This window comes from Vespula pensylvanica, chromosome 3 (assembly GCF_014466175.1).
Source record: "Vespula pensylvanica isolate Volc-1 chromosome 3, ASM1446617v1, whole genome shotgun sequence".
Lineage (NCBI taxonomy): Eukaryota > Metazoa > Arthropoda > Insecta > Hymenoptera > Vespidae > Vespula > Vespula pensylvanica.
In genome coordinates this window covers 3,862,953-3,875,911 of record NC_057687.1, presented here as the reverse complement: position 1 = coordinate 3,875,911, position 12,959 = coordinate 3,862,953, and the positions used below count along the sequence as shown (strand labels likewise).

Sequence of the window (12,959 nt, the reverse complement as noted above, 5' to 3'; positions counted from 1 at the left end):
TATAGTAGTCTCTTAATATCCGGATATCCGACTACTCGAACTATACTCAAAACTTGAATCTATAGATCCAAACAATAGTAAAAGCCCTAGTGTACTAGTATGTACAATGAATTTATTATATTTATAAACACAGTTCTAAAAGATTTTATATTTTAAATTTATTCCTTATATTATTCATTTACTAAAAAGATAGAAAATAAAAGAATAGACAATAATAAACTAATTAAAAGTAATAATGTCAATTTATAAAGTTTTAGATTATAGATACGTTCTATTAGCGTTGCTTACTTCAGGGATCTAGCGTTGCTTTCTCTCTTTCTCTCACTCATTCTCTTTCGTTCTATCACTCTCTCTCTCTCTCTCTCTCTCTCTCTCTCTCTCTTTCTCACTCTCTCTTTCTCTCTTTCTCTCTCCCATACAAACCAATATCTATCTATCTTTCTTACTGTCTTACTCCCGCGCTCTCACTCTACTCTCTGTAGTACTAGTGAGTTTACCACTCCATAACCTTTCTTTACTGTTTGTTGGGCAAATAATAGTGTCTACGTTTCTGTAATGTAATATTGAGATTAACTAATAATTCTTTATAGAGATAAATTAAGTTAAGAGATTTTTGTTAATCAGGTACAATTTTAATCCAATCGTTTAAATTTCAAATTGAAAGTACGATTCGCGTGTGCATAATCACGCATACATATAATTATTTATATGTACATATGTATTTTGATTTTTGATAAATTGTAAATTTCTTATTGCCTTATAATGAAACTGTAAATTGATTATTTTTATTGGTACATTATTGTTATGTTTATAACATATAATTGGTGGAGTGGAATTTTATATAATTCTAAAGCAATACGGATAAGTTAGTATAGTAACACATTTTAAAGAGTGCCTCAAATTAGTGTCTTTTTTTTATTATAATTTGGGTATATGTTTTCTTGAAGGTAAGTTTTTAATCACTAAAATGAGGAATAATGATAATAAACGGTATGATGGAAAATAGTAATTTTTATAAATTATAAAAGTATTTTTATAGTTTTTATATCTTTTTAAAAATCTTTATATCTTTTTTTAAATATTTATTTTTATAGTTCTCAAGTTATTGGTTATTACTATGATGGAAGCCAGAAATAACGAACAAATACATTTACCAGAAGTAACTGTGAAAACGGAACCATTAGATCAAAATAATGCTAAGTTAGATATACAACAGTCCCAGACTGTTTGTACAGAAAAAGAATGTGAACAGCGTATTGAATGTACCACAGAATCTCAAGAGACAGAAACCCGAGCATTTTTATCAAAATGTGTATTTTGTGGGAAAACATTTACCATTGGTGATGATCCTAAACTTTTGGAGTGTTTACATGCAGCTTGTACTACATGTGTCAATAATAAAATTACAGATCACAATACATCTGTCGATGTTGATATTTTATGTAAGTATTGTTACAGTAAAGTGATTCTGTTATAATTGTTTATATTTTATTTTGAGATTTATTACAAGTAAATAAACACATACGTATAGATTTATATTATCTATATATTTGTAGTGGAGAGCAATGTTATTGCTTGCCAAGTCTGCAATGTTACCAGTCAAATAGAACATTTAATCGAGAACAGATTTATTTTAAAAATTATCGAAGAAGATGTTAATATGGGAACAGATGACGAATCTGTAGAAATAGAAGAAGAAAAAAAATGTACTAGCTGTCATGATAATGCTATTGCTACTAGTTGGTGTGTCGAATGTGAGGAGTTTATTTGTCAGAGTTGTGTCATGGTGATTGCTTTATTTTATAACTTATGTCGTATAAATTTATTACTTGATGTATTCATTTAATTTTTCAAAAGACGAACATATAATTTTTCCATTATTTAAGGCTCATCAAAGATTAAAAATAACAAAAGATCATACAATCAAACCAAAGGAAGAAGTTGCAAATGACAGAGATAATATTAAAAAGGGTATTAAAAAAATACCTAATTATTTATTTTGTACTATTCATCCTCATGAACAATTATCCTTATTTTGTCAGACCTGCGATAGATTAACTTGCAGGGATTGTCAATTAAGTGATCATCGTGATCACAAGTATAAATTCATTCATGAAATTGCTGCAGAAACAAAATCTTCTGTGTCAACCCTTTTAAAGGAAGTTAGGTATTATTTTGTCTATTTTTTTATTTAAATAACACGTAACTGTTAATTAATTTGATATTATAAATTCAAAATGATAAATATCTTTTTTATTTTTATCTTCTTATGACTTATCCTAATCATTAAAATTATTTTTAGTTATAAACGAGTTTTATTAAGAAGTGCTATGAAAGTTATAGAAGATAGACAAATCTTAATTTTGGAAAAAAAGAAGAATTTAGTTCAAGATATAACTCAGATGGTAGTACAGTGAGTAGACAGATTTAATTGTTCCTATTTTCTGAAGATCGTTTCTATGATTAATTGATTTTTTTCTTAAGATTAACAAATGCCATTAATACACGGGGTAAACAATTAGTCATGCGTTTAAATGAAGTCTGCGATCAGAAACAAAACACATTAAATGAAAAGAAGGTGGCTTTGGATCAATTGTCTAAACTAACAGATCATTGTATACAGTTTGTGAGTCATGCCTTGAATAAGGGCTCAGATATGGAACTTTTGTATAGTAAAAAGTATGTAATTATTTACTATACCTATACATATACACACGTATATATTAATTACTTAATTATTTGTTAATCGCAGATCTGTTACAAGTCATTTACAACGTATAAAAAGTCGACGTGCTGATATCCCTAATCCAGAAATACCAGTTAGAATACATCTGTCGTTTGAAAAAGTACCAGATTTAATAAAAGGTAAAGTTAGCAAGGTTTGATATAATCATATCAATCAATTATATCAAAGATATGATATAAAATGTTATATAATACTTTATTAATTGTAGTTGTTTCATCTATTGGTGCAATAGTTGTAGATGGAAGAGTATATCCTTCAATATCTCCATCTGCTAGTACAAGTACACCGTCTGCATCATTTCACGAACAGCAGTCTGAACAAAAACAAACAAATACTTCTATAAATACACCTATGGAAAATCCAGTTATTACTGCCCCTCTTCCTATTGTAACACAGCAGTCCAACAGTATACAACAAAATTCTTATCAACAAGTTCCTCTTCATCTAACAACTCAACAACAACAAGCACCATCTCAAAATTACATACAACATTTTTCTGCGCACAATATGCCTCCACGTTCATCTCCACAAGTACAACATCCTTATAATAACAGATTGCAACAACCACTCATGATGCCACAACGTCCACTAAGTGGTTGTCATCAACAAGTTACATCATCCACACATCCACATCAACAAGTGCATATAGAACAACTTGGTCAAAATACAAGTCTACGTGGTCTTTTAGCACACAATCCTCCTCCATTTCGACCTTCTATTAATAATGTACCATATCGTTTATTACCATATCGATATCCTGCTGGAAATTCTCAGAGGCCTGTTCCTCCACATACATACCAACCAACAAATACACCTGTAGTGTCAGGTTTACGATTACAACAATGTAATCCCACTTCTGTATCAACTCAACACATAAATTATAACACAATGCAACAACCCGCAGCACGGTGGCATATTCCTCAAAACGTTAATGTATGTCTTCCATTTTATGGCTCTCGACATCAATCTGCACCACTTATGACAGTTCCTGTTAATGACACATACAAGATAACATTAAAAAATCAACAACCAAATAATCAAAAGTACAGCAATACCAATGTGACTATTAACTCAGATATGCCACCACAATCTCAAAATACAGTATCTGTAGGACATGCAGTAAGTTCGTCAGTACCTAAAACACCCAGTCCTGTGCCACCTGGCAAAACAGATGAAACAGAGAAAAGTTTAGATAAATTTTGTCAAAAATCGTTAAATGATTTAATGCTCACCATTGCGAAGTTAGATAGCAATGGTATTGTGGTAATACCAGAAGCTCAAAAAAATCAAATGGACTCTGCTCAAGTGGACAGTTCCACTGATGAAGGAATGAATGCAATGGTAGAAAATTCTTCAGGTCAGAATTTATTTTGTTCAAACATAATAACGTATTAGTGTACGATATAACATTATTTTATTGCAACTATTAATGATATATCATAAATAATATTGAAATAATAGTGAAACAAAAACAAATTTCTAAAATAATTTGTTTTTGTAATATTTTAAATACGAACTCGTTTGTTGAATATACATTCAACAGATAATCCAAAAAATACTACAGCATCCATGACAAAGGACGATCCGAATGAAGACTGGTGTGCTGTGTGTATGGATGGCGGAGATGCAGTATTGTGTTGCGATAAATGTCCAAAAGTCTTCCATCTCTATTGTCATATCCCCAGTTTGAAATCATTTCCAGAGTAAGTAACGTATTTAAATTAATTACAAAACTTGTATATCTCCATAGATTACTTATTTTATATTATATAAATATAATACATTGTTTTTTCAATATAATATTATTTTAGTGAAAGCGAAACTTGGCAATGTATGCTATGTACAAATGTACTTGATTGCTCAGATGATCCACCTGGAGAGAAAAAGCCGAATACTATGAGTGCCAAGGAGCTAAGAATAGCCCAAAGAGTCGTTTTAGAACTGTATTGTCAATATGAGCAAAGTTTACCCTTTCGGGAAATCGTATCTCCAGAAGTAATTAAAAAATAATAAATATATCATCTTGATAAACTTTTTTTATATATGGTGTGTGAATACAATTAAAAATATTTTATTTTAATATTTTATTATTAAATAGATAGTTGATTACCATCGCATCATCAAGAAGCCTATTGCATTGGATGTAATCAAAGATAAATTAAAAACTGATCATCCAAATCATTATACAGATTTAAGACAAGTCATGACAGATATTAGATTGATGTTTAAAAACGCTTTTATTTATAATCCTGTAAGATTTTCTCTTTGCTTTTGTGATTTGTGTTTACTTAAAGCAATATACTAAAAAATAATTATTTTTTAGGTTGAATCACAAGTATATCAAGAAGCACGTAATTTAGAAGAGTTCTTTGAAAAACTATTATTAAAATGGGCTCCAAATTATGCATATGATGATCCTTTTCTCTCTGCTAATAAAGAAGAAGATGAGGACGTCTTCCCTCCAAATAGAAAGTATCGACGTATAATCAGTGATTAATACTTAATAAAAGTAACAGTAAAAATTAACAGTTAGAAGTATTATCATAAAATAAAAGAATACTTTGCATGAATATTTCTGCTAAGTAAAATGAAACTGAAATTATAAAAAAAGGCACTGTCAAAGATATTTTGATACTTACAGGAATTGTTGCTTCTTAACGTAATGACTTCTTTTTTAAGAGCAATTTTTGCTAAAATCCTTTTAAAGATTTACAAATATTTTTTTCTTATAGTAATTATTTTAAATAGATAACAATATTTGCATCTATATTGGGGAAATAAAAAATATTTATTAGTTATTATCAGTAGATGTTCTATCAAATTCGTTTTGGACTTTTACTTTCATTTTATATTTCTCGTTTTAGATAAAATTCATGCATGTGTAATACATATGTGTATACATAGCGAAAATCATTACATCAAGGTTTAAACAGATTTATGTTTGTATAAATTACGTAATCAATCATACATTTCTTGCATTTAAAATGAATGATTAAACATATTTTTACATTTAATTGTGAGTATCGTTATATGCTACTTATTATTGTTAAATGTGCAAAGAATGAATTAGATAGAATTGGAAAATATCTTTATATATATATATACATATATATATATACATATAATTAACTAATTGCATGTTTTTTTACACCCTACAGAACTTTTATAATTTCTTACGTAGAATTAAGTCGTTCAAATCGATGTTATTTACGTATTATGTACATAAATATGATATTGGATTGAGCAAAATTATTTTTACAATGTACCCATTTCAAGATATTAATGTTAAAAATACTTTATATATGCATATACATACATACATTATATATATATATTATATATATATATATATATATATATATATACACATACATATATATATATAAAACTCTTTCTAAATAATAATATAAAATACTCTATTTTATTATTTACAGTTCGTAATTTGAAGCAACTGCACTTTGACATTATGTATATGTTACAAAATGTTCGTTTAAACAAATGAAAAAGGTAAATAAAAATTTCATATAAAATTTTACGATCAACATGTAAAATATTTATATTTCTAGGGACAAGAAATGCTATCAGGAACTTATAACTTATAATAGAAAGAATATTAGTAATTATTTATGGATATAAAAAAGAAATGTGAACTTTCTTTTATAATGTGTATTTAATTTATAAATACATGTTTGTAACAATTAAAATTTTGAATTCATTGGAACTTTTTACATTTACAGATAAAATTAGGGTTCCGCTTGTCTTACTTTTAAAGAGTATTTGGTCGAGTATTTCTAATATGATTATAGAAAATATCACATAACAAATCCTATATGTTTTTTTATTAGATTGTTTCTAGCACCGTAAATCGTGCCGAAAAAAAAGATATATAAGTACATATATTCTATCGAGTTAAAAAGATAGTTGTTTAAATTTTAAAAGTTCTTCGGCGAATTCTCCAATCTCCATTTTCGTAATTTATGGGATTTTTCCAGCAGATACTTTATAAGATCCTTTGCCGGTCGAATCAATATTTGCGGCACTACTGCTGTAAACACCTTTTGCACCTTGCACGCTACCACTTTGATTTGCTCCTTCGTCTATGCCACCAATACGAGAGAATATACTAAAATTTGAATAGAAATAATTATGACATATTAAAGAATGATATGTTAGGCAATAATTAACATAAACAAATTTCTTTAAGGCAGATATCATCGAATAACTATAACTTTATATTTATTAATTATAATATCCACAAACTATAATACCCATAATTTTTAATTATAAAAATGAATATAATAATATGAAGTAATATTTTTTGATATATGCTAATTAATGATATAAGCTAGTATCTTGTGTAGAATTTTGTATAGATTTTTTTGTAGAATTTTTATCATGCCTGGTAAATATGTAAATTTCTCTGATGCTATATATTTATGATGTAGACTTAGACTTATCAATAACTTACTCTGTACCAGGGCCATGACCACCATGACCACCATAGCCACCATTGCAGCTTCCACCACAACCACCACCTCCACCAGAGCTTCCTGCGTTAGCACTGGCTTGTGCATTTGCACTTGCACTAGCACCACCACTACCATATCCACCTCCACTTCCACCTAAACCTCCACCTAAACCTCCTCCTAAACCTCCACCTAAGCCTCCACCGTGTCCACCTCCACCGCCGAGGCCTCCACCAAGACCTCCTCCAAGACCTCCACCGAGTCCTCCACCTCCTCCATGACCTCCACCGCTACTTCCTCCATATCCACCAGAACCTATAGATATCATCCAACAGTTTTAATATCGTATGTCATATATATCTTTGCTGTAAAGCTAATACATAAAACATCATAGATTTGTTTACCTGCCGATCCACCACCATATCCACCGGAACCACTACTTCCACCTCCGTATCCACCACTACCACCGTAACCACCACCAGAACCGCCACCGAAACCTCCACCACCACCTTGGCCACCACCACCGCCGTAACCTGAATTTTTCGATTATAAATATATAGTTTATATTATTTATTATTTCAAGTATAAGTAATACCCTATATATTTTATTTACCTCCGCCGATTGGTGTGCCTTTTACAGGACCACCTCCATATCCACCAGATCCGCTACCCCCACTTCCGTATCCACCAGATCCACTTCCACCTCCGCAACCACCACTTCCACAACCACCGCCGCCTAATCCTCCTCCATGACCACCGCCTAATCCACTTCCACCTCCATATCCGCCGCTTCCGCCACCCCCATAGCCACCACTTCCGCTTCCGCCACTTCCATAACCACCGCTTCCGCTTCCGCCACCTCCGTAACCACCACTTCCGCTTCCGCCACCTCCGTAACCACCGCTTCCGCCACCTCCGTGACCTCCGCCTAATCCGCTACCACCTCCTAATCCGCTTCCACCGCCTCCGTAACCACCGCCTCCACTACTACCATGACCTCCGCCTAATCCACTTCCACCACCCCCATAACCACCGCTTCCGCCACCTCCATATCCACCTCCTCCGCTTCCACCACCTCCATAGCCACCTCCTCCGCTTCCACCACCTCCATATCCACCGGATCCGCTACCACCTCCGCAACCACCCGTTCCACAACCACCGCCGCCCAATCCTCCTCCGTGACCACCGCCTAATCCACTACCACCTCCTAATCCGCCGCCACCTCCTAATCCACTACCACCTCCTAATCCGCCGCCACCACCATGACCACCGCCACCTCCTAATCCACCACCATATCCACCTGCTCCAGCGTTGGCATTGGCGCTGGATAGGGCTGACGATTTTCCTCCTGCTTGTGCACTAGCTTGTGCACTTGAGCTTGCATAACTGTTTGCACCACTACCATATGCATTAGCGTTGGCAGAGCTGCTTGCTGAACTGTATGCACCGGAACCTCCACCATATCCAGCACCTCTCTTTTCGCGAAGAGTATTTATTACTGGATCATGGATCTTCTTCGTATAAGAAAGAAACGATACTGTTGACAGAGAATTAAAAAATATGTCAGAAATTATTAATAGATTCATAAATTTGCTTATATTTTAAAAAACAATCCATTTTGTTCGGACTAGTGTTAGGTGCCCATTTTTCTATTGTTATGCTTTAAATGATCTTTAGCTGGTAAGATAAATTTTATTTCCTTATACGATTATATCATTTTCAAGAAATGAATAGAAAATAACATAGTATGACGTAAGATCGTAATTATCATATTTATTAAGTCAAATTATACGAAAATAAATTATACAAAATAAATGAAGTGAAGAAAAATCACGTAAGAATTATGATGCATGAGGAGTAAACAAACGAATCAGCTTCCTTTGTTCTTGTAAATGAATTTGAAGTCGATTATCATATTCATTAATTGAAATTATGCGAAAAGATCTATAAAATGAAGGAAATCGAAATAAATTACATAAGAATTATGGATGTGTGAAGAACAAACAAGCGGTATGTAATAAACGAATTAATTTGTTTTATTGATTTCTTTTAAATGAATAGAAGTTTATGAATAAATTAAAAAATAATCGAAATCAATGGAGATTTCCGTCTCCAATCTTTTTTAAGGAAGAAAGGATTCTGTGATTATCAAGGATAGTAACGTGATAAAAATATAAAATTAAACATACGACTCTTACATCATAGCTACTCTCTTCGTCTTTGTTTTACACCTTAGGCCAGTGGTAATGTCTCAAATTAGCATTCTCATATATGTATTCAAACGAGAATTCCAATAAGCGCAATGAAATACACGCGGGAAATACCGAAACCAAGGTCAAGTATGACATCGCTTTAAAGTTACAGCGTCTATTATAAGATTCAGACGTGTTCGATCATCATGAGATTATATCTATAAAAGTGGTTAGACAGGATAGTAGTTTGCAAAGTCATTTACCGTTAACTATCTTATAATCAATAGGTATAAATAGCTGATTAATAGACAAGCTGTCAACTTTTTTTTCCATGTTAAAAGGACGCTTTCAATCTAGCAAGATCTAAGAAGATCTATTGTAATATATTCTACTGTAATTTATTTATTGTTAATGTAATACTTAGAAAATGATTAAATAAATTGAATTCTGCGATTTGAAATTAATGTTTGTTAAGCAGGTATAGATTGCTTTAAATTTCACGAAAATACTTTTCGTATTATTTTCTTTTCTTTCTTCTTTACATAATGATTCTCTGAAAAGATTCTGAATGATTTTCGAGATGTACAAAGTATTATTTGAAGGAAAATGAAGAAAACAAAGAAAGATGGTCTTACCTTCAGCATGAACAGATACTAGAATGGCCAGTAAGGCCAGAAGGCCTATAGCTCGATGCTTCCACATGATGAAATCGGTTTCTATCTTCGCGAAGCACGACACGTCTTTATATCCGATCTCCCACTCTTTTATTTTTCTTTCTGAAATACCAACGTTTCATCGAATGCATATATATATATATGATTGTAAAGTAAGAAGGGCAAAAAAACATCGAACGTGTGCCCAAGGCTAAGGTAATCTTCGATGGGTACACGTAATCCATCTAACTGATGATCGAATCTTTCCCATATTTTTTTGGTTCTCCAAAGCCTCGAGCAGATTTGACGTCGTTGAACTTAAAAATTTCAACGTAAACGTATTAACAACAGATAATTAATTATAAATTTTGATAGATGACTCATTATAAAAATCTCGAATGATTGTTACTTTTTATGTAAGATTTTTTTTCTAATTTTTTTAATGATAATGTCGAAGTTCATAGATTTGATTTATGAGACGGAAATAAGTTATAATAATTTTTATATATATGTGTATGTATATATATATATATATATGTTTATATATATATATATTTAAATGATAAATTGTTATTATTATAATATAATATGTTAATATAATGAATAACTGTGTATAGTCATTTCTAGCAATAGAGCAATTAATTTGCTATATACATACAAAAATTCTTCAGATCTTATTAGAAAATCTGGAAAATACGTGCAACGTTCATGTAATTGAACGAATACCGAACATAAATGGACATTCACATCTTTCACACTGCAATTATCAAATGGAATTATTTTAAAAAAGTATTTTAGATAAAATAAATCTCTTTAGCGAAGAAGGAAAATTTTCTTCTGAGAATATTCTTCAAATCCTATCACACGTTACTATCATAGCTCACAGATCATTGAAAGTGTTTTCAAAGAAACAACAATAATCTTAATCCAGAATATATCTAAAAAAATCTCTGATAACCCCTTGCTTACGTTTGACATTGACCGATATTCTATAGATTTACATTATGTTAAATTTAATTTTGCATTAAGAAAATTTATTTCATTTCGCAGGAAGGAAAAGATATATAATATTACGAAATTGTACATCGAAGCAATTTAATATTTTGAAAAATGTTCTTTTCGATGTAATCCTTCTCAAGTAATAAAATATTACTTATTTTAATGAATGTATTATAGTATAAATAATTCGTTGTATTCACATGTTATTTTAATTACATGACCATATCTTCATCCATCATAGATCATCAAACGTAAGTGAGTGATCGTATTGACTGATATCGTAGAAACAATTATCCAGTACCAGAATCGAGATAGCAAATACTTTTTTTACGTAAATTTTACATTTGCGCACGGGTATTTCCAAGTATCTCTTATTCTATAAAAAGCGGAACTTAGTATCATTTGCTTAGTACTAATTAATGCTCTGGATGTTCTTATAACGTAATTTTATATTTATAGAAGTATCCGATCGACAATTATTAATTTAATTGCCAATGTTAACGAAAAAATACGTAAATATACCAAAATAAAAAATTATATTACAAAATTTATATAAACTCGAACGAACAGCATTTTTGAACTTATCAACATTATATTTTTGTTAGAAGAATTTGAAACGTCTTGAAATGCAAAAATACGTGATACAGGAATTGCATCTTTCTCACGGTTGTCACATTGTAACGATTTACGTGCACAAAAACTAAATAGACTACAAAGCGAGCAGTGGTAATTAAAATTTTTTATATCAGAAACAATAGAGAATCGTTTCCTTTCCGACTTCTTAATATTTTTTAATGTCGTATATTCTTTCAAAATTCGTTATTTTAACAAAACAGGTAGTTATTGAATAAAAGGATAAATATGTAATTGCTCTATAAGATTTATTGTATTATATGGCTGCAATAGTACATATCAGTATTGGTCGTAAGAATATCTACGTTATTTGTTTATTTGTAAAAGATGTATTGTTTGATTTATGATTCTTTTTGGATATTGAGAAAAATCATTTTATCGAGCGAATTACAAACATACCAATACAACATCAACATGGATAATTGTAAAAATAAATTACACGCGTATTTCGAGAAATATAATTAAATATAAAAAATGCCAAGATTATAAAGTCTTTAGTATTAAATATTTGCTTTTCATTGTAAATCTTGATCACGTTAATTGCATTACAAAAAATAGTAAACATATTAACACTTAGCAAAATTATTGTCTTTTCAAATATATCAATAACTTAGATTACCAGCAGACTAGCCTATAAAAATGGTCCAATATAAATGTTAATATGTTTTTTGTCAATACTAATAATATCAAAACTTCATTACCATATTTTAACGATACAGAATATTAGAAAATCTTAATAAAAAGAAATGCATTTCCTAAAGGGCATGTATTAAATTTTTGTATATATTTCTATGTGTACATATCTGCACATGCCATATAAAACTATACTTTTCTAATAACTGATTTTTTAACAATTAAATTTAGCCGTTATATAATACTCAAATTGTAATTATCACACTTATGAGAAAATATTTTTAACATAATTATTTATGATATTATATTACGAATTTATTTGCATGTAACTAATAAAGGCAACCTACAAGGATGCAATAATAATAATAATAATAATAATAATAATAATAATAATAATAATAATAATAATAATAATAAAAATAATAATAATAAGAAGAAACTATATATAAATGAGATAATTTTGAATTATCTAATATCAATAAACTTTACTTTTTCTCTCATTAAGATACTACATATACTGATTGATTTTTATTATTGTACAATTCACTTGTTTACTCTATTCATTAATTTTTTGAATATTATTGCGATTTTATCTTTTGTATAAGGCAGTAACATTTGATTTTTTCTATTCTATATA

General features: G+C 30.3%; 2 protein-coding genes across 11 annotated transcripts; one reads left to right on the top strand and one right to left on the bottom strand.

The window, feature by feature from the left end:
* Positions 1–390: 390 nt before the first annotated feature.
* Positions 391–6,450, top strand: LOC122628090 (E3 ubiquitin-protein ligase TRIM33-like). 5 transcript variants are annotated; one of them, XM_043809924.1, is made up of 14 exons: positions 391–624; positions 1,095–1,442; positions 1,557–1,786; positions 1,887–2,167; positions 2,303–2,413; positions 2,485–2,679; positions 2,753–2,865; positions 2,955–4,103; positions 4,290–4,449; positions 4,558–4,741; positions 4,845–4,997; positions 5,070–5,214; positions 6,181–6,253; positions 6,313–6,450. In XM_043809924.1, exons 2-13 carry the CDS (start codon positions 1,118–1,120, stop codon positions 6,246–6,248), a joined length of 3,114 nt encoding a protein of 1,037 aa, XP_043665859.1. In that variant the 5' UTR covers positions 391–624; positions 1,095–1,117; the 3' UTR covers positions 6,249–6,253; positions 6,313–6,450. The 5 variants fall into 5 exon arrangements, with proteins under 5 accessions (XP_043665859.1, XP_043665860.1, XP_043665857.1 ...); XM_043809925.1 differs by having other exon boundaries at positions 391–947; positions 4,311–4,449; XM_043809922.1 differs by having other exon boundaries at positions 392–947.
* On the bottom strand, positions 6,398–10,196 carry LOC122628091 (glycine-rich cell wall structural protein). 6 transcript variants are annotated; one of them, XM_043809934.1, is made up of 7 exons: positions 10,040–10,196; positions 8,288–8,749; positions 8,042–8,101; positions 7,826–8,011; positions 7,617–7,745; positions 7,215–7,527; positions 6,398–6,869 (listed from the first exon to the last, which is right to left on the bottom strand). In XM_043809934.1, exons 1-7 carry the CDS (start codon positions 10,104–10,106, stop codon positions 6,722–6,724), a joined length of 1,365 nt encoding a protein of 454 aa, XP_043665869.1. In that variant the 5' UTR covers positions 10,107–10,196; the 3' UTR covers positions 6,398–6,721. The 6 variants fall into 6 exon arrangements, with proteins under 6 accessions (XP_043665869.1, XP_043665864.1, XP_043665867.1 ...); XM_043809929.1 differs by having other exon boundaries at positions 8,042–8,749; XM_043809932.1 differs by having other exon boundaries at positions 7,826–8,101.
* Between the last annotated feature and the right edge of the window lie 2,763 nt (positions 10,197–12,959).